Consider the following 26,666-nt stretch of genomic DNA (forward strand, 5'->3'; position numbering starts at 1 on the left):
TGGGACAGATTAGCGACAAGGGGAATTTAACATGGAGAAAAATCGTGGGTCAGATTAGCGACAAGGGAAATTAACATGGGAATAAATCGTGGGTCACTCTAGCGACAAGGGGAATTTAACATGGAACTATAGTGTGGGTCTGTCTAGCGACAAGGGGAAATTAACATGGGAATAGGGGACTGTATAGCGTCAAAGGAATTTAAACAGGGTGGGTCTGTCTAGCGACAAGGGGAAATTAACATGGGGAATAGAGTTTGGGCTTTTGGGATTTTTTTTTAAATTTAAATTTAAATTTAAATTTAAAAAAAGGGGTAGGCAATGGAAAGGCTATCTCTTTTCGAGAAATATGGCTGGCCCTGAAAAGGGCCTTTGGGTTTTCTTCTTCTTCTTCTGCTTCTAATTTCTTCTTTTTCTCCACCAAGTTCTTATTTTATCTCCAACACTCTTTCTCTTCTTCTCTTTCTTTTTCTCCTGCTCTTCTTTCTTCTTCTCTTCCTCCTCTTCTTTCTTCCTCTTCTCATTTTCTTCTTCTTTTTCAATCTTTTCGTTCCATTTGCTTATTCTTATTCTTTCCTCTTCATCCTCCTTCTCCTCCTTTATCTCTTTCATGACACCACTAATCTTGTCCTTTACCTTTTTTAAGTTATTAATTTCCATCTTTACACGATGGGGACTATAGGAATAATGGTCTTCAACCAGTCTTATCAACATCTGCTCCATCATTCCTAAGTTGTCTAAAACGTCTTGTAATGTTTGTATTTTGTCCATTTGGTTAGAAGCCATCTTCTTTTTTTATTCTTTGCAGAATGGTTTGAACGACGAATACTGTGGGTTCTTATACTTAAAGCGCGTACGTGAAGGAAAACATCCCCCTAAAACGTAAAATTGATCTTACCTAGATCATGACCAAACAACGCGCGGACGTGAAGGAAAACATCCCCTACTTTTTCATTTCATATAATAAAACCCAAACTATACTCTCCACATACGCTAAGAAACAATAAACAAATCCATAATCTACTATCCACACAATCGTACGTGAGCGGGTACAAACACAAACACACAAACACAAACACACAAACACATACGCTAAGAAACAATAAACAAAATCCATAATCTACTATCCTCACAATCGTACGTGAGCGGTTACAAAACCCAAACTATACTCTCCACATACACTAAGAAACAATAAACAAATACCATAATCTACTATCCACACAATCGCACGTGAGCGGGTACAAACACAAACACACAAACACAAACACACAAACACATACGCTAAGAAACAATAAACAAATCCATAATCTACTATCCACACAATATTACGTGAGCGGGTACAAACACAAACACACAAACACAAACACACAAACACATACGCTAAGAAACAATAAACAAAATCCATAATCTACTATCCTCACAATCGTACGTGAGCGCTTACAAAACCCAAACTATACTCTCCACATACGCTAAGAAACAATAAAGAAACCCATAATCTACTATTCACGCAAACATACCTGAGCTCTTACAAGCACCAACACACAAACACATACCCTCACACTATCTTAGAAAAGAGTTAGTGTTTATATTCACACTACTCTACCTACATATTGGCAAATCGATCGTTATTTCTTTTCTAGAGTATTGGGTAGCCCTGAAAAGGGCTGTTTTTTTGGAACTTCATGGACACCTGGTTAATGGTGGCACCTTCCAGGCCTGGCGCCACATACACATCTTATCCCCCAGTTACTTTTTACTTTTTTGGGGGAGAGAGCAGAGGCAGGATATGTCGCTTCAGAATCCCAATTTTCGCTCTCTGGGATTCTGAAATTTATTCTTCTTCTCTTCTTTTCCTTCTCCTCCTCCTCCTCTTCTTTTTTTCTTCTCTCCTCCTCTTTGTATCTTCTTTCCTCTTCTTCTTCTTTATATCTTCTCTCCTCCTCTTCTTTTTTTGTTCTTTCCTCCTCCTCTCTTATCCTTCCCTCCTCCACAATGGCTTCCGCGGCCAGTTCATTCAACAGGCGCCTGGCATATTCCAGATGCACATGAAGTTCCAACAGTTTAGACAGTCTCGTGTTCATTTTTGGTGTCGATCAATCAACAAGGGTAGCTAGACTGCCCAGCGAGTTTCAATTTATAGTGAAAGCGCGGACGTGAAGGAAAACATCCCCCTAAAAAACATAAAATTGATGTTACCTACATCATGACCAAAAACAACAACGCGCGGACCTAAAAGAAACACTCACTCACTTTTTTATGCTACCCATCACTATTTTAAAATTTTTTATAAATCACTTCATTAGACTATCCACATACGCAAAGCAATCCAATCTAACTCCAAATATACACCTCAAACACCAAAAAAAACCATGATTTTAATCTACTATTCATACCAACTTACTTAAGCACTTACTAACACACAAACACATACCCTCACATTTTTTAAAAAAGAGTTAGTGTTTATTTTCACACTATTCTACCTACACACATTGGCAAATCGATCGTTATTTCTTTTCTAGAGTATTGGGGTAGCCCTGAAAAGGGCTGGTTTTTTTTTGTTTGCTATGGCATTCTTTTTTTAGTTTCTAAGAATGCGATGTCCTCTGAGGATAGACTTTCTGGCGATAGGTCTGCTTCTTCGGAAAGAAAAGAAGAACTCTTTGGTGTCGATACGGCAATCGACAAAGCCTCTGTCAGGTTCAGGTTGCTGCTGCTGCTGCTCTTGTTGTTGTTGTTGTTGCTGCTGTCTCTGAAGTCTGTACTTCTCTGTCCATTCTTCTTTTTCCCTGTTCATTTCTTCTCTGAAGAGCTCTTCTATCAGGTCTTCAGTGATTTTTAACATTCTCACATTCTCTATTTCTTCTGGCTTCGGTATCAGACTGTGTCTGACCCTATGCAAATTTACGTAGGCTTCGTTGAGTTTAGCTAGTTTGGAGCACATCTTCGTAGGAGGATGAGTCGACAATGGATGGTTAGACTGGAAACAACCCGGTTCTTAAAGTCAAAGCGCGGACGTGAAGGAAAACATCCCCCATACGGTTTTTGAGTCGCAAAGTTTAGTGAGTGTCATGAGAGGGATAGTAAGAAATGAAAGAGCATCAATCCAACATTCTTATAGCTAAACAAAAGACAAAGGCATTTTTTTCAAAACACAACATTTTTTATTCAAAAATCACTTAACACTAAACAACAACTCTAACATTTTTAACAATAATCCAACAATATAACATCAAACAATTTTTTTCAAAACACAACATTTTTTTATTCAAAAATCACTTAACACTAAACAACAAGAACTCTAACATTTTTTAACAATAATCCAACACTAAACGTTTCTCCACTAGGTAAAGAGGGATAACAGTCTTCCATGGTTTCTAGTAATCTAGGATGACTTCTCTCAAACTGTTGATTTCTATGGTATTATCGAATTCTGCATACAGGATGACGTTCACCGTTTCATCAGGGTCTCGGTCTTTAAACTGAATTTCCACACGAATCTGGCCGGATTTTATAGGGTGGAAATGTCCCTCGTCGCTGCCTTGGTCTGGAGTGAAATCGAAAGCCCACAAAGCGTAGCCTCCTGCATAATCCTCGTACGTAATACCGTGACTGGTATTGGTTCCTAACTGTCCGGTGCCTTCGTACAGGGACAAGTACGATCTCAAGTAATTCTTCTTGGTAAAGTCAGGTTCGACAGGTCGGGTACACAAGGTCTTGCCATCGCGACTGACTTCGATTTTGGACACGCCAAAGTGTTGAAAGTAGAAAGGATTTTTTTCGGCAGCTCCGTTGAAGGCTGTATTCTCGACGATACCAACGATCAAACGTTTGGGTAACTGTCCTTGGAACAGATGATCTTCGATCATGGATCGCTGTCCCTTGGGAATGGTGAAGGTTTTCACTTCCACGCGTCGTATGGGATACTTGGCAGTCGTTCTGCTCAACGTCTGACTGATGTCGTTTCCCACTTTAGGTAACACTTCCACACGGCGTACGTAGAGTCTGGCTTCTAGGATTTTGGTTTTGTAACCGTCACTATCAGCCATCAAATGGAAAGCGGCACTGCTACGATTCAGTCTCAGGCGGACATCCACCCCGTTCAGCAAATACTTTTCTTGCAACCACATGTCCAAATGCAAACGATCCATCAGTTCTAAACTTGTGTCGGCTCCCGTGATTCTCTTTCTTCGTTCTACAAATCCATCATTGTTGTCTTTCTTTTCATCAGTTTCCAATATTTCAAACTTGGTAGGTTCGTCAGCTTCCCATACCACACAGGCATTGAGATGAGTGTTCTTGGCATCTATTCCGTACGTCAAGAGATTTTCCAGGTAGGCACGATAAGGGTAAGTATCCATGCTGCTACTGACCAGTTTGTTATTCAAGTACAAGTCCACTCCACTGAACAAGGAATGCATGAAATTGTTGACGGGAGCTACTGCTTCATCGTCTATAGCACCTCCAGTCTTATCTAGAATTTTGACTTTCAGGTACAAGTAACTGCTATTCAGATCGATGTAATCTTCGGGCTGTCCTTTGATTTCAAACTCGATGGGAGCGGAATCGGTCAGTGAGGAGACGGGGTGAAATTCCACCCACTGGGATTCTTGCATCGTCATCATCGTGGGTGGCATGGCAAACAGATCCAGTTCCGTCTTGGAACAAGCGCAAGATTCTCGGTGCATCATTTTTTTTTGTCTCTTTTCTCAATAAACTAAAACGTCTAAGTCTCGAACGGTTCTTCTTTTCTTGGCCTTTCTCGCTTGAAGTCTGGTGAAAGGGTGTTTTCTTCGTCGTCTCTTTCTGCCTTGTCCTTGCTGAATGCCTGACTCGGTAGCGTGCAGGGCATTTATAGGTGTTTCTCGTTGGCCTAAAATGTCTTTTCCCGTTTGCAGCAAGACATTTTTGCCTGCCCTCATGAAGGCTTCTTTAGGGTTTTGTTTGTCGATGATGACATTTTGGAGAAATTCTTTGCCTTGCGTCAGTGCCACATCTTTCAAGGCGTGCAATCCGCGTGTCACCATCGGTTTCAACACCGGGGCCACCGAACGAAAGGCCGATTTTAACATGTCTCCTAAGCCGTGTCCTCGCTGTCGAGCAACCCCTCGGTACACTGGATACATGACTTAAGAGTCGTGAGAGAACCGTTTTCGAAAATGGAGTTTCACCGTGACTTTTCCTTTGGTGAATGGAATATTTTGTCCCAGATCTCCTTTTATAGCAATGTTGACCGTGTCCAAATACGACTTACTGACAGGCAAATAGTGAGGATGGACAAATTCGCGTTGGACGTGGTAAGTGTTTCCACCTTCCTCGTCAGTGTTCGTGGCAGAATCCACTTTGAAAGGAATGACACGCAGTAACGGTACGGAGGTGTGTCCCACCACGTTGTACTCCACCACATCGGAATACACGAACATCAAATTCAGTCCTTGGTTCAGTTCTACCGGGGCACGAAATAACTTGCTAAAAGACTCGTTGTCGTAAACGATGGGTAATTCGTTTTTCTTGATCATGGTCTTTCTCATGTCCATGTTTCCGCCCAACATGTCATACAATTCAGGACAAAACAAAATGGACATGATTTTACTCCGTTCAAATTTCATCAAGAAGCGACGAGCTGCTTTGTGGTACTCCATGGTGACACTTTTTTTGACACTTTCCAAAGCTTTCAGAAACACGACATTAAACCTGGAGGTTATGGTGCTGACCAAATGTTGACCACTAAAATAATAGCCTGGGGGAATGAACAAGTGATAGGTGGTGTACTTTTGTGTACGGGTTTTCTTGTCATATTTGACATTGCTATCCATCCACTGTTGCATTTGCTCGTCATGAACTTCCACATCAAAAAAATTTTGATTGGGAAGGACATTGAGGACTTGGGTCGGGTGAATCATTTCTACTAAAGCCACTTCCCAATGGGCTTCGTGATCTAACTGGATGGTTGAGGTAATTTGGCCGTGTAACAGCACAACGTGTTCTTGGGAAACACCTCCATGGAACTGTCACTGGGTAAGGTTAAGTAAAATTGGTTTTGGTGACTCATAATTCCAGAGTTCTGTGGCTGTCCGAGGGCTTAGTGGACGTCAGAGGCGTGTCTCCGCCCAAAATGGGGTTCTGGTTGTGATTGAAGTGGTGACTGGCACTGGCACTGGACACAAGGTTCCCGGGGTTCCCGTTCGAGGTGAATTTCATGGAGGGATTAGGAAGCAGGTAACCGATGCAACTGCTCAATAAAATGGTCCACAATTGTTTGTCTCCTTGTTGCAAACTCAAATTGGCAATGGCTGCCCCGATGACACAATACACCACGAAGATTTGGCAGAAAAAGACGATTTGCGTTTTAGGCACACGTTCTCCACACCACACCCACAAGGGTTGTTTTTGTAAATCTTGCACAGAAGAACTAGGTGAAGGAGGAGTGGTCGACGTAGCTGCGTCTGCTGTGTGAAAGGGCATGATGGTCACTTCTTTTTATAGTCGATGACTTGCGAAGCGTCGATCCAAGAATCGAAACTGGGTGGATATCCTTTCCAACGTACTTTGACTTCTTTGACACGTCGTTTGCCCACTTTACCGGTTCTGCGTTCGAGAATGCTTTCGATGTCGTACACGTCGTCTTCTTTTTTGGTGACACGTTGTAACTAGGGCAAATAGAACGTTCCTTTGAGCACTTCTCCGTTCATGTCTTCCAATTTATAGACGGCAGGATGACGGCCATGCACTCGTCCAGTGACGCGAAACAATTCGGTCGTCCAGTTAGGTAAGTAACCTTTGTCGAAAGTGCGTTTGGTTTTGCCAATGCGCACCCAATCTCCTACGGCCAACTCTCCACTTTTCTTGGGGACAGCCCTCGTCGGGGACGTACCAAACAGGCGCTCAAACACCAGCACTTCGTTGTCGGGAGTCACGTCTTGCGGGGCACGTCCGATGCTTCGATGGTAAGATTGGTTGTACGCTTGCACCAGGTGCGGTAAGATGTCGATGTACTTCAGAGTGTGGTGATGCGTAAAATATTTCCACATGCGTTCTTTCAAAGTGCGTTGAAAACGTTCCACGATGCTGGCTTTGGTTTCGGGATTCTCGGTGGTAAAAAAATGAATGTCACGTTTCTTTAATTCTTTTTGGAAAGCTTGGTTCAGAAATTCGGTGCCTTTGTCCGTTTGCCATCGAAGAGGGTGACGACCGCTTTGTTTCAACACCCGTTGCAGGGCTCGCACTAACTCGCTGCTCGATTTGGAAGTCAAGGGCACGACCCAGGCAAATTTGGAGAAGACGTCGATGACACAAAACAAATATTTGTAGCCACGATTGTAGCTGGCCAAATGAGAGACGTCGGCTAAATCGGCTTGCCATTGATGATCGATGCCTTCCACTCGGGTGCGACTTCTGGCAAACTTGCGTCGAATGGGTTTGTGTAAAGTGTAGGTAGCTTGTTCTTGTAACCATCGTTGCACTTGAGGTAAACGGAGACTTTTCAGTCGCGTTTTGGCAGCACGATACAATTTTTGAACTCCTGCGTAACCTGCAGGATGGGAGGGATCGTAGTAAATGCTGGCTAAGACTTTTTCCATTTTTTTGTGTTGGTTGGTGTGTTAATAAGACACCCACTCTTGGAGGATGCTACTCTTTTTCTCTTGGGGTATTTTCTTGGATTGTAATGCTTTGCGTGTGCGGCCAGCAATAGGTGTCGAAGAGGAGAAGGATGTCTGAGCGGGGGATATCGGTTCTTGTTTCACTTCTGTCTTCACTTCTGTCTTCACTTTCTTTTTCTCTTGTGAGGAAGAAGGGGTGGTTATCATCTTTTTAATCCATTCAATTCTGGAGGTAGGTGGTGTTGTTAACTTGCGTACTTTTTCTGGTGGAGTTTGAAACCCTTCCTCTTCTTCTCCTATTTCTGTCTTGGTCACGGGTACTGGTGGTACTGGTACTGGTACTGGTACTGGTGATGGTGCTGGACTTTTCATCAAGGTCTTAAAATCTTTCAGAGTGGGTAGAGCTGTTTCGTCTAAAGCTTTCTGGTGAAAGAGTTGCAGTCGTTGCAAGAGTTGACCGTACTTTTGCGATTTTTCTGTTTCGGACAAATCTTGGCGATCCATCAAGGACTGCAATTCGTGTTGTAACTGGGACATCTCGCTCAAATGGGGATTGGGAGGTAAATGCGGGGTGTGTTGTTCTTGCCACCGATGGTATTCCATCCATCGTTTGTAAGGTACTAAAGCTAGTTTTCGTCCTTCCATGGGGTTGTCAGGAGTCGATTCTGAGATCTTGGAACATCCGAGGCCTTTTTATCTTGCTCCCACCAGTCCTCCCAACATGGTTCCCAAGACTCCTTTCAGTATGGGGCCTAACAAGAGAGGTAAAATACCTCCACGTTGCACTAACATCTTCTTTTTTTGACGAATGGGAATTTTCTTTCGAACCATTTGGCGAAGAACGTGACGATGCTTGCTTAAGCATTGTTTCTGGTGTTTGGACAAAGGGATCGTGCCTTTCAAAACTTTCAAACAACATTCGCACACGGTATCGATGACCTCTTTGGAGGCCGTTTGAATGAGTTTTTTCGTAGGGGTGGAGAAGCTTTGGACAGGACAGATAACATGTCCCCATGTTTGGCTAAACGTGGTGGCAATCCTTTCCTTTTCTTTCCTTGGGGTTTTCTGGAGGGTGACATCTTTGAGTCTTCAGGAGCACCAAAAAACACTGATATCCGACTTGGTCACAGGTCTTTTTTATACTGGAACGCGTCGCCACTGATTGTCTTGACGTCGTATAAGTTTGAGGACAGGCATGACACGTCGTGCAGGGGTACGCAACGGACTAAATCGAGCCAGTTCTTGTTTGGACAAATCCAGTAAACTTTGTAACATGCCCGATCTTTCATGGACTTTGATTTTGGGAGAAGGTACTTTGTGAGCAGCAGCCACTGCCGCTAAATTGGAGGGTCCTGCCACTGGGGAAGTTCTTTTGGGGGTCATCAACGGAGAAGTTCTTGGTGTGATCAACGTCTCCAAGTACTCTTCAGTTCCTGGTGTCATTAACGGAGAAGTGGACAAACGTGAGGATGCCGGAGACGCAGTCACCGCTGTGGCAGGTCGTGGTTTGCGAGTGTAAGGTTGCGTCCTGGCCGAGGTGCCTCTCTTGCGACTAGTTTTCTTCTGTGGACTTTTCTTTTTCTGGGGACTTTTTCTCTGTTTCTTTTTCTGGGGGCTTCTTTTCTTTTTCCGGGGTGGTGGTGTCTGGTCAGAGGAGGGTCCTGCCACTGGAGAAGTTATTCTTCTTGGGGACCTGGTCTTTTTCTTTTTCTTCTTGGGGCTTCCTTGGACTTTTGTCTTGGGGATAACTTTGGGGGCATTAGGATCCCATCTTAAAAGTGAGCGAATGATGACCCCTCCTAGAGTACCGCTCCCTCCATGTTTCAAAATGATTTGTTTTTTGGTTTGTGTGTCGATGCGGGGATCGGCCAGTTGGACCAAAGCGACTTTGTTTCGATCGAAAAAGCGTTGGGTTTGATGAGGAATCTGAATGATTCCTTGGAGTAATTGACGTGCCGTCACCGTGAACCATCGTAAGACTTCTTTGAGACTAGCTTCTAAGACACGAGCTCGTGTTTGTGGATCTTTTTCTCGACTGATGCCATACAAGGCACGAATCAATTTGACGGGAAGATGCGACTGAAGGGACGTCATGTTCACACTGTGTGAGACAGACGAAAAAGGGTCTGAGGTTTTTATAGATTTTTTTATGGGGAGTGAAATGAAGTCGAGGACGGAGACGTGTACAGGACAGGCCCTCCGTCTTGGCACCAGTGGTGAAACAAGTGGGTACGAAATCGCAAATCCTCGGGAGTCGTAGGTTTCAAATCGACGAGTAAATAGGCGTGTGGTGTTTGAGTGGCATCGTCGTACGCCTGAGTCAGCCAAGGCGTTCCTAACTGTTTGGCTAAGACTTGCACTTGCGATTTATCTCGAGGGCTTTTAAACAAGACCACGTAATGCGCATTGAGACTGATGGTGCGATGGGCTTTACTTTGTTGAAACAAATTTTGGGTGATGTAAACGACACTGGCATTACGGTGATGCCCTTTGCGCGTGAACCACAGTTTAATTTCTTCTTCGTCTTCTCCTAACATGTCGTCGAAAATGACCAAATGGGTTAGACGGGAGTCAGAGACGATGCCGTCGTCTTCTTTAGGAATGCCTTCCACAAACACGATGGAATCGCCTTGACTTTCTCGCAAGAGGCTGTACGCCGATTGCCACTCTTTGTAACACCACACGATTCGTTGAGGGGGTCGATCGATCAAATGATGTTTATGTTCGATCAAACGTTTGACGAATTCGGTTTTGCCTGAACCGCTAGGTCCAGCAATGAGCATGTTAAAGGGATGGCGAAGATACAAAGCCTCCCAACTGGCACGATCTAAGTGTTCGTCGATGACTTTGACAGTAGAGGAAGAGGGAGCAGAGACAGCAGAGGTAGCCATGGTGTGAGAAATGTCACTTGTGACACGAAAAAAACAAACAAGACAAGAGTTTATATACTTTTTCAGAATACGTTTATTGAATTTTTTTTCAAACATGAATACGAAAGACAAAAATCCATAAAAGCCAAAGGCTTAAGTACAAGAATAAAAGGCACATGATAACCATGAACGTGGAATAAACACAAATGTCTGTACAACATGTTTTGGGTAAAGTTCTAACCAGTTCTACAGTAGGGGTAAGGTCACACAAGTGTCCTCCCGAAAGGGTCTTTCAGGCCTGTCCACGACAGTCCTGTCCTGGGTGACGGGTTCTTCTGGCACCGTCACTAACACAGGTTGAAAAGTAACTTTTTTCCTTGAATAACTCTCGTGCATACTGAGCCACCTCTTGTGTCCAAGCCTCAAAACCCTGGTCTCGGTGATGTCCAACATTTGACTCCTAACCAATCTGGTTTCTTCTTCGTCAACGACATGGTAAGTTACTTCAATGAACAATGAACTATCGATCTTGCCTAGGGTTCCTTTTCATATACAGACCAATACCGACGTGACCGTACGGTAAGGTGAAGTGATTGGGAAGTCGCACTCGATTCTGGTATACAATTTGATAGACTTTTTCCAAGGGTCGACTGACGATGTGGTGAGTGGGTAAACGTACAATCTTGTTCGGTTGATAGGTGGTCACTTTAAAGTTTCCATCCTCTCCCGATTGCAAGGCTTCTTTCAATACCCCAAAGTTGACCACTCGACTGGTACGATGATTCAGAGTCAGTCCTTTCACTTTGCACGTCGTGTGCACTTCTCCTTGTTTGTCCCGGTATTCGTAGCCGTAATTTTTGGGACCGCCACTGACGAAACTTAGAATCTTGTCGTCGGGATGCTCGTCTGTCCAGGCTCCTAAACGGTCTCCTTCGATGTCAGGGTGCTGTTGAATCGGGTGATGGATGTAAATGCAACTGTCCGTGTCAAAGTACAGGACGCGTTCTTCTAACAGTTCTAAAGCTTCGTACAATTTTAAGCGAGCATGAGCTGTCACGTAAGCCGCAATGATGACATTTCCAAAAGGGTCGTCTTGTACAAAATCCAGATCTTCTTCGTAATTGACCAAGATCAAATCCTCTCGAACGACGTCCACGTGTTTCATGTATTTGGTTTTGTCGTGAATCATCTGGAAGTAGCGGGAAGGTTCTGTCAAATATTCCGTCTTGGGTAAACACGGTCGTTGTGCCATTTTACCCCACAAGCAATTTAACATCACTTTGGCAAACGATCGCCTGCCTTCGTTTTTTTCGATGTGGTCTAAAGAGATGCCTTCTTGTGCATAGTATTTCTCTTTGAATTGTATTTGGTCTTCGGGAGTGTGACACCAGGAAGGATAGCCGCTGGCTTCTTGCTTCAGTTTCAAAAAGGCATCCACGTAGTCGGCGAAAATGCCTTTCTGAGTAGGGTCACCCTTGTGGTACTGTTGTGTCTTGGGAAAGTGGCAAATTTCGTACACTTCTAACAGTTGGTATCCCATGTCCAGAGCTTTGAATAATTCCACGCTGACCCAGGTTCCCGTCAAGGCACGTTCTTCCTGGCTGTGATGGCAAGGTTGGTCCTGGTTGCACGTTTCGGCACAAGTACGGCACAAGGGAAACATCAGTTTGCCTTGACAATGGTGAGGTAAGACGGGATGGTATAGGTTCGTGGGAGGCAAAACTTTGCACTTGATCAAGCCTTCGTATTGTCGAATGTTTTTCAGGTCGATGTGTTCCGTCAACAATTGCGGGTGCCCTACAGGAAAGCGACAATATTTGCACACGTAGGGATACAGCGAACACACGTCCAAGTATTTGATTTCTTCTCCTTTCTCTTCGTTGGCTTGGTACAGCAAACAGGTGGCATTGGTCCTTCCTCCGTACAAACTATCCCTCGGGTTCAGCGGGTCCATGAACTGGTAACTTTCCACGAGGCGTTTAAACTCGGGATCGGTTTTCAAACGGTGATCGTACTCGTGTTCCCACATTTCCACCACTTGGTATCCTTGCTGTTCTAACTTTAGGCGTCGCTGACAAGTGTCCTGGTACAAGTCTTCCATGGTTCGTTGCAAAAACTGATTTTTAGTGTCACGGTCAGGGTAGCAGACGGGACATCCGTGAAATAAGCAACCGTTAAACTCGTACACGATCTTGGGGTTTTCTAAGTCCCAGCCATCTACCGAATACGTTCCGATGGTCTTTTCGCCTCCTCCGTTGCGGGCATGCTGAATCCATTTGTCTTCCTTGTCGCACAAGTAATGTAACCAACGTAGGGCTTTGACCGAGTATTGACGCTTGACATAGTGGGTCGTTTGAGGACTGATGACAGCCACGGTGTTTTCAGGCATGAATCGTTGGCGGTACACTAAGGAACACGCTTTGGCAATGGTGCAAGCTTCTTTCAAAGGATCGACCCCTCCGTGTTCCATGAACAGTTCTCGAAATTTTCCACAGCAACGCCGTAAAATGTCCACGTCGGAACGACAATACTTTAGCCTTTCTTCCTGAAAGTCGAAAGGGTCCGAGGCGTGAGCCTGGTACCAAGCGTAGAAAGCTTCTCGTTGTTCGGTACGCATGTTGTCGGGGTCGTAATAGTGAGCCTCATGCAAATGGGGTAGAACGGCGTGTTGATTGGATTCCGTATTGAAAAAGTGTGGAAAGTACCCTTTAGCCATTTCTGTCATTCCAAACGTTTTAGGCATTCGGCTCAAAGGCATGGCCAAGTAACTCATCGAATCTTTAAACTGTACTTGTCCCACTTGCATGAAAATGATTTTGGCTCCGTTCAAAGTCACTTTAGGACGTTCGGTGCCTTGTTCCGTATAGTATCTGAGAAGAAACTGTCCATCGTATCCGGAAAAATTGTGAACCATCACCTTGGCATGACGATGACAATCTCCGTAACGTTCGATGTCCTCTTGGCTCCACGTCTTGTCGATGGGGTCTAAGACCCATTGGGCAAAATCGGCTAACGTGTTTGGTCCCCGAAAGATTTTTTCACGTCCTCCAGGAATCTTGCTGCAGTGAGGGCAATGACTGAAGATAGGTTCTTGAATACACTTCTCGCACGCTCGATGAGCCACGCAGAAATTAGGAATGTGAATGCCAGTCTCTTGCATGCATTCGAAATCGAAAAAGATGAAATTGCCTTTCTTCTTGTGACCGTCCTCTTTCTTTGGTGAGGGTTGGTATTTTTGCACGTAGCATTGGTGTTCCAAGTCCACGATGTGGTGACAAATGTGACATTTTTTCTTTCCTGAACATACGTGTGCCTTGGTATTATTGGTACGTATGACTTGTTCACACGTAGAGCACAATCTCAGGAGTTGACAAGCACATTTCTTCTGTGAACCTTGCGTTTTCAGATGTTGTTGGTAACAGGTAGGGCTGACAAATGTGCGCAGACAAGTTGAACAAGGCACTGGTTCTTCGCTCAGACAGGGTGAAGAGGCCAAACATCCTGAACATTTCAATCCACAATGCTTGTGTTGCTCTCGATTGTTATAACCATGGTCACATTTCTCACAGTAATAACCGTATCCCAGGAATCCAGTGATACTGGTAATGGTATCGAAATGGTCATCGTGATGATAGACATGAATGTATTTTCCGTCCTTAAAGTCTTGGCCTCGAAACAACAGAGACCCGCGCATTTCTTGAGGGTGCACTTTCAAGGTGTAGCGTGGAGCTAGGGCATCTTGCAATTTTTGCATCTCAGGAATGCCACAGGGTGTGTCTTTGGACAGTCCGGCTTGTTGCAACAGGAGTTCTGCTTCATTTCGTTGTTTGGCTCGATCGCATCGTTGAATAGTTTTCCAGGTTCTTTTCCATTCTACCGTGTCGTTCTTGTTGGCATAGGTTCGTCCCACCACGATGGCACGGGCTAAACACATCTGGTCTTGAGGGTTGTTAATTCGGACGAGACTCTTTTTGGTGTTGCGAAGGTCGTCCACCAATAACATCTTTTTGCATCCAGTTCCTTGAGGAGGAGAGACGTGGGCCATTTTCAGTGTGGCTTTACCATCGGTGATGTCAAACTGGTCATTAGATTGTTGTACGTGTTGAATCTTGTCCATGACTTTGGAAGGGGTCAGTTCTGCGGGTCTGCTAAACTCGATCCAAACAGGGGATTTCAAACCGTCGTGATCTATCGATAGTGTCAAGCGATCGTCTTCTTTGGCTTGACATTGTCGCTTGAGTGCGGTGAGCAAAGAATCCCACATCTCGGTGATAAACCCTTCTGCTTTCTCCAAGGGTACGTCGGCCTTGAAATCTTTAAACTTCACCGTGTAGGTGTAAGCCGTGGTTCTAAATTTTCTAGAGGAGCGCTTTTCCTTCTCTCGAATGGAATAGTACTTTTCAGGGTTGACTAAGGGTGGTGAACTTGGTTTAGAGGGTTCGGATTCTGGTTCACTCATGTCCTCTTCAAAATCACTGGCATGAATTTGTGCCAAGATTTCAGCCCTGGTACGAGGAGATAGATCACGTTTCTGCCTCTTACTTTCTTCTTCTTCTTCTTTCTTCTCGAATGAATGGGATCGTTTCATCTTGAGTGCAAAACGTCAAATGACTCAAGTTTAAACACCATAGACTAATTTATAGTCTTGGCAAACCAGCGTATATAAAAAGGGTGTGTGTCTTGTCCTTTCACTATTGATTTCACTCTCAAGCCGAGCACAACGATGGAAGAGACTACCCAGATGGAACGTTTCGTCAGAGCTTTGCGAGGGGTCATTAGAAAATTCTCTTCAGACCAGCCGACGGACTACTCTCCTTCCTTTCGAGATAAAAGTCAAGATACTTGCTATATCTGTCAGAAGAAAGGGCATTGGTCTTCAGAGTGTCCAGACCGTCAAAAAAGAAAAAAAACAGGGGCTAAAAAAGACAAAAGTCAAGATACCTGTTATTATTGTCAAGAAAAAGGACATTGGTCTCCAGATTGCCCAAGAAAGAAACAAGAGGAGTCAGAAGAAAAGAAGGATTCTTCAGAAGAAGAGAGGGATTCTTCGAAAGAAGAGAGGGATTCTTCAGAGGAAGAAGAGGAAGAAAGAAGACAATTCTATTTAAAAGAAGCAAAGAAACAGGAGAAGAAAAGAAGAAGGGAAGAAAATGAGGAAAAGACGGTGAAGAAATTCAAAAAACAGAGAGACTAAACAAGGAGAAAGAAGAAGTCAATGAACTTTTAATTAAAGTGTTCTGTGGTGAATTGTGAATTGGATTGTAAAAAAATGGATAAAAGAATACATGAATGATATAAGGTAAGTGTCTTTGAGTTTTGATTTTAAAATAAGAAGCTACACTCACGCACTCATACACAGACACGTACTATAAGGTAAAATGGGTGGGGTTTATTTTTGAGTGATTGGCAAATTGAAATTGTATTTCTTTTCGAGAAATGTGGGTGGCCCTGAAAAGGGCCTTTTTATTTTGGTGTAGGGGTGAGTTTAACCAATCAACTTTAACTGCCTTAAGCCTTTGCCACGGCCAAGGCCTACTTCTGATGATTGGGTTGAAATCACTAAGGGTGGTACGATAGGCTTAGTCACAGGGTTGGCGTGTTTAGCTCGGGAAGGTCGTATTCTCTTCGGTCGTGATAAAGAAGTCTGATACATTTGTTTCAGACTTCTTAACTCCGCTAAAATGTCCAACAGTACCGTAGCCGTTTGATTTTCACCCTCTTGTTTCTTTGCTGCTACTTTTTCTTGCTGTTGTTGCTGTTGTTTTTTTCTTACCTCTTCTTGTTGCTGTTGCTGTTGCTGTAGGAGAAAAGCTTGTTCCGCTTCCTTTTGTCGTTGTATAAATTTCTCCAATTCTTCTTTCTGTCTCTGTCTAAAATTCTCCACTTGCGGTAATGAAGATGGTAACGAAGGTTCCGGAACAAATTCTTGCGAGGAGAGAAAATCCACAAAATCCCAATGTACCTCTTCTGAAAGTAAGTCCGGGTTCCCTTGGGCAGTCTCCCCTGCTGGTGCACCCCAATGGATCGTTTTCTGAGTTTCCGTCATGTTGAATCACTGTCGCATAGATTGACTGCACACAAGCGCTAGCAAATCTATATAGACTACGTGACGTCACAGACTGCTCTCTTCGGATTGGATGCGGGCTGACTGAATTTTGTAACGCGTGTTTGGATTGGTGAATGAACTCAATCCGTTTCAATCCTACCTGTACCTATAAATAAGCGCAGTTCAGTGCAATCACTCACTCAGCTATTCTCGTAGCCGCAAGATGTGGACTGACGTTGAATCTTCCACCTTCGTGTCTTCAATGATGTTCAGGACGGACATGCTCATGTATGTCCAATCCAAGTGGACCGTTGTCCACAGGACCACCAGCAGTTTGTGGATACGAAGAGTCTACATAGAGAGACAAGGTTGCCTCAAGAGGACTCTGATGTATGGCCCTGCTGTAAGACGCAGCTTGAGGACAAGAAGATGCCACAGATGCCCTTTATGTTAAGGGCATATTAACATAAATCCAAAGGCCCTTTTCAGGGCCCCCATATTTCTCGAAAAGAGATAGCCTTTCCATTGCCTACCCCTTTTTTTAAATTTAAATTTAAATTTAAATTTAAAAAAAAAATCCCAAAAGCCCAAACTCTATTCCCCATGTTAATTTCCCCTTGTCGCTAGACAGACCCACCCTGTTTAAATTCCTTTGACGCTATACAGTCCCCTATTCCCATGTTAATTTCCCCTTGTCGCTAGACAGACCCACATTATAGTTCCATGTTAAATTCCCCTTGTCGCTAGAGTGACCCACGATTTATTCCCATGTTAATTTCCCTTGTCGCTAATCTGACCCACGATTTTTCTCCATGTTAAATTTCCCTTGTCGCTAATCTGTCCCAGGGGGGTCTGTAATGCTAATTCCCATTGTCGCTAATGTATCCCCCTTTACTACTTATAAATGTAATTATCTAATAAATACAGCATGTATTACAAACGTAATATAAATGTAATAAATACTGCATGAATTGCCAAAGTAATAAAAATGTAATTACCTAATAAATAATCTGTACTTCTTGGGTCCACATTATCAAACTGTTGTTTGTTCCAGACGTAGCTGTGGGGTTTATTCCGCGCGTCTTTATCCTCGGACCATGCCTGAAAAACAGTCAACCATCCTTTACCTTACTTTATGTTGCTGTAAAAGAATATTTAAAAAAAAAAATAAAAATAAAAATGAATGGGAATGAAGAAAATAAAACAACCATAACAACAACAACAACAACAAAATGTCAAGATATCTAGTTCATGATATATGGAGCAATCGTGTATATATATTTGATTAATACATTTGCTTATTTTTTCTTTAATTTCTTCAGTAGGATTAAAGGAAAGTTTTGTATAGTATTCTTCATCATTTAATTGTCTTTCTACTTCATTAATATAATCCTTCTTATTCACTATTACTATGGTACTAGACTTATCGGCTTTTTTAATAATAATACTTACGTCTTGTGATAAGGTACGTAAAGAATTTAGTTCTTCTTTAGATATGTTTGTAAAATGTTTTCTTTTAGGACTGCTATTTAAATTTTCTTGTTTAGTTGCTTCAATATAAAAATTGAGATAAATATCTCGTCCACTGGAAGGTGTAAATGTTGATTCTTTTTTATCGTAAAAGGGCTTACTTTGTATATGAAACCTACTTTAATATTGTGAATATGTACGTGATTGTGAGAAAAATTATTTAAATTTTTATGATCTTGTGTATTTGAAAAATGCTTCTGCTAAATTAATATTATCATGCACCTTGGTTTTCAGACAGTATGATAATCCCTTACCTAGAAGAATGTAATCACTATTAGTTATAATTCGCTTAGAGAGGTTAAACACAGTTTCTTTTCATCTTTCGATTTCCTTGTTTCTTCTCTTTTCTTTCCTCCATCTGTTCTTGTCTTGTATTCTAACAAGTCTCCTATTCTTTCTTCTGTTTTTGTTGTCTGCAGCAGATCCTTGAGGGTTTCCATTAGTCTTTGTATTGTTGCTATTACGGTTATGATGAATTCCTGTGTAATTTTCTTCGCCCCATTTTTTTTCCTTTTGGCGATGCTTGTTCCATTTCTATATAAATGTGTGTGTGTGTGTGTGTGTGTGTGTGTGCGCGCGCTCATGCGATCATAGTTATTATCATGTGCAGTTTCTAAAACCCAAACCAAATGTCATCATTTACATATCACCATTAAGAAACTGAATGTTCTGGTTCATATACACATTTCTTTTTTCACAACAATGATTCCCAGTAGGGACAATCAGGACGATAGCATATCTAAACCTTTGAACTCTGTGCCAAAATCATAAAATCCAAAGCTGAACCTTACATGTTTTTGACCATTCACACATTTCAATAGTTCAAATATATTTATGCTATGTATAAAAATAATATATATATATATATATATATATATATATATATATATATATATATATATATATATATATATATATATATATATATATATATATATATATATATTGCATTTTTGGATACTACACTCTTTGAGGCAGTAGGGTAAAATGTAAACTTCCAGATTCATCAGAAGACAGATTATGTCTAAATGATTGGGTAGTACAGGTAATGTTGGATATGACAGTAATCCATGGAATCCTAGTTATATAGATAATTGGTGTCCAAATAATAGTAACTAAAGTTTAATATGTAATTGAAGTTCTGTTTCTGACCTTTTACCTCCACATTTTCCTGCTGCCTAAAAAGTTTTTCTCTATTTGAACTTGCATAATAATGTTGTGCTCTTTTGGATAGCATTTTCGGTTGTTTTCAGATGTAGGCAAGAAAATGCTATAAACCGGGACATAACAATTCTTTGATTGAGGTCAAATACTCGAGTGATGGACTGATCTTTGACCTATCAAATTTGTACTGAATGTGGATTGAAACATACAGTTTTAGGTAGACTAATATTTATTTTAAGTTGGTCTGGGCATAACGCGGGATCACAAAATAGGAACAGTGACTTAATTTTCTTCATTACCTGATGGTGGTGCCGCAGACAGAGACAGAAGAGGAAAGATGGAATGGCCACAGTGGACATTTAAACATATCGCCCCCACCCCAAAAAAAAACAAAAAAAAAAGTTTAGTGAATTAATCGTATCTTTCATAGACTTACTTTGAATTTAGCTTTAGAGATTTTGTTTTGGCAGATAATGAAACATATGTATTGATGTAGCAATGACGGAAGTATTTGAATTGGCAGATAATCAAATACACTGGTCAACAGTGAAATCATTACTGACTTGAAAAGGCCCTAATCTGTAGTATTTTGGTGTGCCGAACACGAATATAACCGTGAAAAATTTGTATTGGCTCTCGTTTTGAAGATATTCATATACCTCATTTTCTATGTTTCACTGTGTAAATTTCTCCAGTAGGACTGCAGCAACATCCGGAATAATGATGTAACATTGCATAATACCATCATGCTCACATCATCCACAGTTGATTGCATCATTTTCTGATGCAATGCAATACTAATGCCATGCGGCTGCTGAAGTAAGTTGACGTCAGCAGTGTACTATACATGTGTAGGCCTATTATACTAATGCCAGGCGGCTGCTGAAGCTGACGTAAGCAGTGTACTGTATAAAGCCCAATCAGATAGGTTCAGCATTTAAAATATTTTAGACGTTGTGCGAGACAGTTCAAGCTACTGTTACATAAAACTTATTATTTTATCCATTTACGTACAATAAAGAACAGTAATGCCTCGAAAGTGTGTTAATACCGCGGACAATTTTTGCTATATTTGTGGGGAAGTGACATTTGCCAACCAGAAGAAAAGTATCAATTCTCAAGTGAAGAAGGCATATCATCTTTACTTCGGATGCAAGGTTGGTGACCAAGACAAGCCTTGGGCTCCGCATATATGCTGTGCTACATGTACAACACAGCTTTCACAGTGGTTGAATTGCAAAAGGTCATCAATGCCGTTTGCAGTCCCAATGGTGTGGAGAGAGCCAAGCAACCACCTAAATGACTGTTACTTCTGCTTGGTTCCTCCTCTTTCCGGCGGAATAACGAAGCGAAAGAAGTCGAGAATAGTCTACCCAAACATTCCGTCTGCATTGAGACCAGTTCCACATGGTGAGGGACTTCCTATTCCAGAACCTCCAGCAGAATATTCTCTTGATTCATCTGACGAAGACAAAGGTGAGTCGACCTGTTCTTCTTCTGGTCCATCAGCATGCAGTGATCCAGATTTTCACTGTGGTGCATCATCAACCCCACACAGAATAACACAGGAAGAACTAAATGACCTGATTCGTGATTTGGACTTATCAAAGAACAAGGCAGAATTGCTAGGATCAAGACTCCAACAATGGAATCTTCTAGAAGAAGATGTCACAATTACTGCATATCGAAAGCGCCACCAGCAATTGGAGCCTTTCTTCAGAAAGGAAAGTAATCTGATATTCTGTTCCGATATTGAGGGCCTCATGAATGCTTTAAAAATCACTCATGACCCACAAGAATGGAGACTATTTGTGGACTCTTCGAAACTGAGTCTCAAGGCTGTGCTTTTGCACAATGGAAACATTCTTCCATCTATTCCAGTAGCGTATGCTGTCCACATGAAAGAGACATACGATAACTTAAGGCAGCTACTGAATTCCATTGAGTATAACAAGTACAGCTGGCACCTCTGTGGTGATTTGAAGGTAGTTGCCCTTTTAATGGGACTGCAGCAAGGATATACAAAATACATGTGTTTCTTATGCGAGTGGGATAGCCGAGCAAGGGAAATGCACTACATGAGGAAGGAATGGACTCACAGGCAGAATGTAGCCATTGGAGAGAAGAATATCCAACACCCAGCTCTGGTTGAGGCTCAGAAAATCTTGCTACCACCCCTTCACATCAAACTAGGTTTGATGAAGAACTTCGTGAAAGCCATTGACCGGACTTTTCCAGCATTCCGATACCTGCATGAAAAATTCCCTCGACTCAGCGAAGCAAAGATTAAAGAGGGAGTTTTTGTGGGTCCTCAGATTCGAGAGCTTTTCAAAGATGACCGGTTCAACAACTTGCTGGAAGGTGACACGAAACAAGCATGGAATGCTTTTCGCCTAGTTTCTACAAACTTCCTCGGAAATGTTAGGGCAGAAAACTATAAGGAACTAGTAGAAGACATGTTGATGAAGTATAAGAAACTTGGCTGCAATATGTCTCTAAAGATTCACTTCCTTCATTCCCATTTGGATTTCTTTCCTAGCAACTGTGGTATTGTTAGTGATGAACACGGCGAACGTTTTCATCAAGATATCGCAACAATGGAACAAAGATACCAGGGAAAATGGTCCACTACAATGCTGGCTGACTACTGCTGGACACTCCTCAGAGATGCTCCCGAACAGCTGTACAAGAGACAGGCGAAGAAATCTAAGATGTAGTCAATGACTTGATTTTTTATAGGTAGGCTATTACAGTTGACCTTTTACTATTGGAATGCATTTCGTTATGTAAACATTAATTTCTTGCAGATTACAAAAAAACTAGAGCCAATTTTGCAATTTGACTGTCATATTCGTGTTCAGCACATAAAAATTGATAAGAATTGACTAATTTTATTTCAGTAACATGACTTTTGTAAAAATTTGTTGTCCAGTGATATTGATATTATTGTATGATAGAGGGCAGCGATAGTTTTCAATGTTGAGTTTTCTTTTTCTTTTCTAAACGTCTAATACTGTAATACTCATTATAGTCCACCTCTTTTCTAAAAGTCTAATACTGTAATACGCATTATAGTCCAGCTCTTTCTAAAAGTCTAATACTGTAATACTCATTATAGTCCAGCTCTTTCTAAAAGTCTAATACTGTAATACGCATTATAGTCCACCTCTTTTCTAAAAGTCTAATACTGTAATACGCATTATAGTCCACCTCTTTTCTTAAAGTCTAAGACTGTAATACTCATTACATTCCAGCTCTTTCTAAAAGTCTGTTACTGTAATACGCATTATAGTCCAGCTCTTTCTAAAAGTCTATTACTGTAATACGCATTATAGTCCACCTCTTTTCTAAAAGTCTAATACTGTAATACGCATTATAGTCCACCTCTTTCTAAAAGTCTAATACTGTAATACTCATTATAGTCCACCTCTTTTCTAAAAGTCTAATACTGTAATACGCATTATAGTCCAGCTCTTTCTAAAAGTCTATTACTGTAATACGCATTATAGTCCAGCTCTTTCTAAAAGTCTATTACTGTAATACTCATTATAGTCCAGCTCTTTCTCATAGTCTAATACTGTAATCCTCATTATAGTCCAACTCTTTCTAAAAGTCTAATACTGTAATACGCATTATAGTCCAGCTCTTTCTAAAAGTCTAAGACTGTAATACTCATTATAGTCAAGCTCTTTCTAAAAGTCTATTACTGTAATACTCATTACAGTCCACCTCTTTTCTAAAAGTCTAATACTGTAATACGCATTATAGTCCACCTCTTTCTAAAAGTCTAATACTGTAATACTCATTATAGTCCACCTCTTTTCTAAAAGTCTAATACTGTAATACGCATTATAGTCCAGCTCTTTCTAAAAGTATAATACTGTAATACTCATTATAGTCCAACTCTTTCTAAAAGTCTAATACTGTAATACTCATTATAGTCCAGCTCTTTCTAAAAGTCTATTACTGTAATACTCATTATAGTCCAGCTCTTTCTAAAAGTCTAATAATGTAATGCTCATTATAGTCCATTCTTTCTAAAAGTCTAATACTGAAATACTCATTATAGTCCATTCTTTCTTAAAGTCTAATAATGTAACACTCATTATAGTCAAGCTCTTTCTAAAAGTATAATACTGTAATACTCATTATAGTACAGATCTTTCTAGAAGTCTAATACTGTAATACTCATTATAGTCCAACTCTTTCTAAAAGTTTAATACTGTAATACTCATTATGGTCTAGCTCTTTCTAAAAGTCTAATACTGTAATACTCATTAAGACCAGCTCTTTCTAAAAGTCTAATACTGTAATACTCATTATAGTCCAGCTCTTTCTAAAAGTCTATTACTGTAATACTCATTATAGTCCAGCTCTTTCTAAAAGTCTAATAATGTAATGCTCATTATAGTCCATTCTTTCTAAAAGTCTAATACTGAAATACTCATTATAGTCCATTCTTTCTTAAAGTCTAATAATGTAACACTCATTATAGTCAAGCTCTTTCTAAAAGTATAATACTGTAATACTCATTATAGTACAGATCTTTCTAGAAGTCTAATACTGTAATACTCATTATAGTCCAACTCTTTCTAAAAGTTTAATACTGTAATACTCATTATGGTCTAGCTCTTTCTAAAAGTCTAATACTGTAATACTCATTAAGACCAGCTCTTTCTAAAAGTCTAATACTGTAATACTCATTATAGTCCAGTTCTGAATAATATGGAAGCTACATCTTCTAAATTTCCTTTTGTCATTATGTCAATGGAAAATTTATTCCAAGGTCTGAACTGTCATCTAAGAAATCATGATAAGATAAAACACATATAATGATATGACTACAAAAACAAACACCATGAAATTAGAAAACATTAAAAAAAACAATTGCTGAGAATATTTAAGATAGGAAACATTATTAGGTCTTTAAGTTTGTTCTTGCAGACGAAATAAGTGAGTTTTGAGAGCTCTCTTGAATTTGATCACTGTGTCTTAGTGTCTAAGTTCAGTGGGCAATTCATTCCACGTTGCTGGGCCCTGGTATGCAAAAGAACGTTGTCCATATGACTTTGTTTTCATAGTGGGAATAATGAGTATACGATTGTCAGAAGAGGAGCGTAAGTATCTTGCTGGTGTGTACACATGAGTGAGGTCGGATAGGTGTGTTGGACTAGAGTCCGACAGTGAAACGTAGCACAGAGAACAAATTTTGTGTTTGATTCTGAATCGAATGGATAGCCAGTGTAGGGTACATAGCAGCGGGTAGGTGTGCTCTGATCGTGGTACTCTAAGTATGATCCGAGCAGCTGTGTTTTGAATTTTTTAAAGTTTCTGGAGCAGATATTGAGATGAACCAGACAGAATTGAGTTACAATAGTCCAGTCTTGAAAGTACTAATGAATACATAAGTGCTTTAGTGGCATCAACTGAAAGATATGTGCGAATTGAACTGATGCGTCTCATCTCAAGATATGCAGCCTTGCCTATGTTCATGACATGTTGGTGCAATGTGAGAGTACTGTCCAGAGTAACACCTAGGTTTCGTACTGACTGTGTGAATTTAATGTTGGTGTTGCTGATATTTATTGCTTGAGGTAAAGGATGTGAATGAGAAAGTCTTTGTGTTGTGATCAGAATGGCCTCAGTTTTATCATCATTCATCTGCAGCTTGTTACATGTCATCCATGATTTCACATCAGAAATGCACCTCTCTACATCTTGGATGGTAGCATCAACTTCAGTTGGGTGGCTAGATTTGTATATTTGGGTGTCATCAGCGTACAATTGGTGAGACACTGGATGATGATCTATGACACTTGAGAGCGACTGAGTCTACAGAATGAAGAGAACAGGTCCAAGAACATACCGCTGTGGAACACCACAACATAGATCAACTGGGCTGGAGTGTATTCCATTTGCAGATACAATTTGTGTCCTATTGACCAAGTAGGACTTGAACCACAGTAAGGCCGTATCATGAATGCCAAATACATGCTGGAGACGGTGAAGTAATATATCATGGTCTATTGTGTCAAATGCTGCAGACAAATCAAGGAGGGTGAGGGTTGTAATCTTTCCGCTATCCAACGCAGAGAAAATGTCATTAACTACTTTTAGAAGAGTAGTTTCAGTACTGTGGCAAGGGCGATATGCAGATTGTACATTGCTAAAAAGACTGTTTGAATTTAGATGAGATACAAGCTGGAATAGAACAACCTTTTCTGAGATTTTTTATATGAATGGGAGATTAGAAACTGGGCGGTAGTTCTTTAAATCGTTATGGTCAAGTGTTGGTTTCTTCAGCAGAGGCTTTACAATGGCAGTTTTGAAAAATGATGGGAATTCCCCAGATGAAAGAGAGGTATTAATAACATCAGTTAGTGAAGGCAATTTTGGTATTTAGCACTCAAGCAGCAGTGATGCTGGAATTGGATCAAGTTCACATGACTTTGGTGCACTCTTCATCACGATTGTACGTACGAAATCCATAAAGACAGGTTCAAATGCTGATAATGGTTGCCACTCAAATTCTGTATCCCAACTGTATGGTGACGACGAGTCAATTGAAATTGTGGTGTTTAGCTTATCTCTAATGGTTTGTACTTTGTCACGGAAGAAATTTGCAAACATGTCCGGAAGATCAACTGGAGAGAAGGTAGTTGGAAGTGGTGTAGATTTGTTCCTTGACATTAGCTTGTTAATAATCTCGAAGAGCTCTTTGCAGCTGGAACTTTCCATGATTTTAGTAGTGTAGTGGGCTGATTTCGCTGCATGGACTATATTTGTGATATTCTTCTTATTGGCTTCATAGATTTGCTTATGAATAGTGAGTCTGATGGAAAGCCAAAGCCTCTCGGCTTTACGGCGGTCTCTTTTTTAGCAGCGCGAAGCTGGTCCCTAACACTGCTATACCATGGAGAACACTTTTGAATTGATACTCTGCACTTGGTAGCTGGTGCATGTTTGTCAAACAATGAACGCAGGCAGTTATCGAGTTGTTCTACGGTAGGAGGTAAGCAAGTTGTTAAGTTAGCTTGGGTGTAGTGCATTAGTTTGGTTCTATTTATCATACGGAGGTTTCTCGTAGTAGCAGATAAAGGTGGAGGGTTAGGGACTGATACATCAAGATGGCATATAATGCAGAGGTGATCTGATGCAAGGTCATGGGATACCAGGGAGGACTGTAGAATGTTATCATCAGGTCTATGAAGAATCCAGTCTAAAATGTGACCGTGTTTATGGGTGGGTTGGTTAACTGACTATTTCAGGTTGAAAACATTAATGGAATCTATGAGTTTTGATGTATTTGGGTTTCCGAGACAGTCAAAGTGAAAGTTGAAATCTCCAAGAATAACCAGGTTGCCACCTATCGAATTTCCATAGTCTAGGAGATTCGGAAACTGCTCCAAAAAGAGAGCGTCAGCCAGCTTGTTTTTTTCTACTAGGAGGAGGGCGGTATAG

The 26,666-nt window shown here is 41.1% G+C and overlaps 1 protein-coding gene across 1 annotated transcript in view; it reads right to left on the reverse strand.

The window, feature by feature from the left end:
- Positions 1–26,666, reverse strand: part of LOC149782479 (alkaline phosphatase, tissue-nonspecific isozyme-like) — a 66,717-nt gene that overhangs the window by 21,697 nt on the left and 18,354 nt on the right. Inside the window, exon 6 of the mRNA XM_089935145.1 lies at positions 17,510–17,612. Within this exon, the coding sequence (XP_089791271.1) occupies positions 17,510–17,612 (103 nt within the window). The remainder of the gene's footprint in view (positions 1–17,509; positions 17,613–26,666) is intronic.

Source organism: Sinohyriopsis cumingii, chromosome 15 (assembly GCF_028554795.1).
Source record: "Sinohyriopsis cumingii isolate HCF-2022 chromosome 15, ASM2855479v2, whole genome shotgun sequence".
In the NCBI taxonomy this organism is placed as follows: domain Eukaryota; kingdom Metazoa; phylum Mollusca; class Bivalvia; order Unionida; family Unionidae; genus Sinohyriopsis; species Sinohyriopsis cumingii.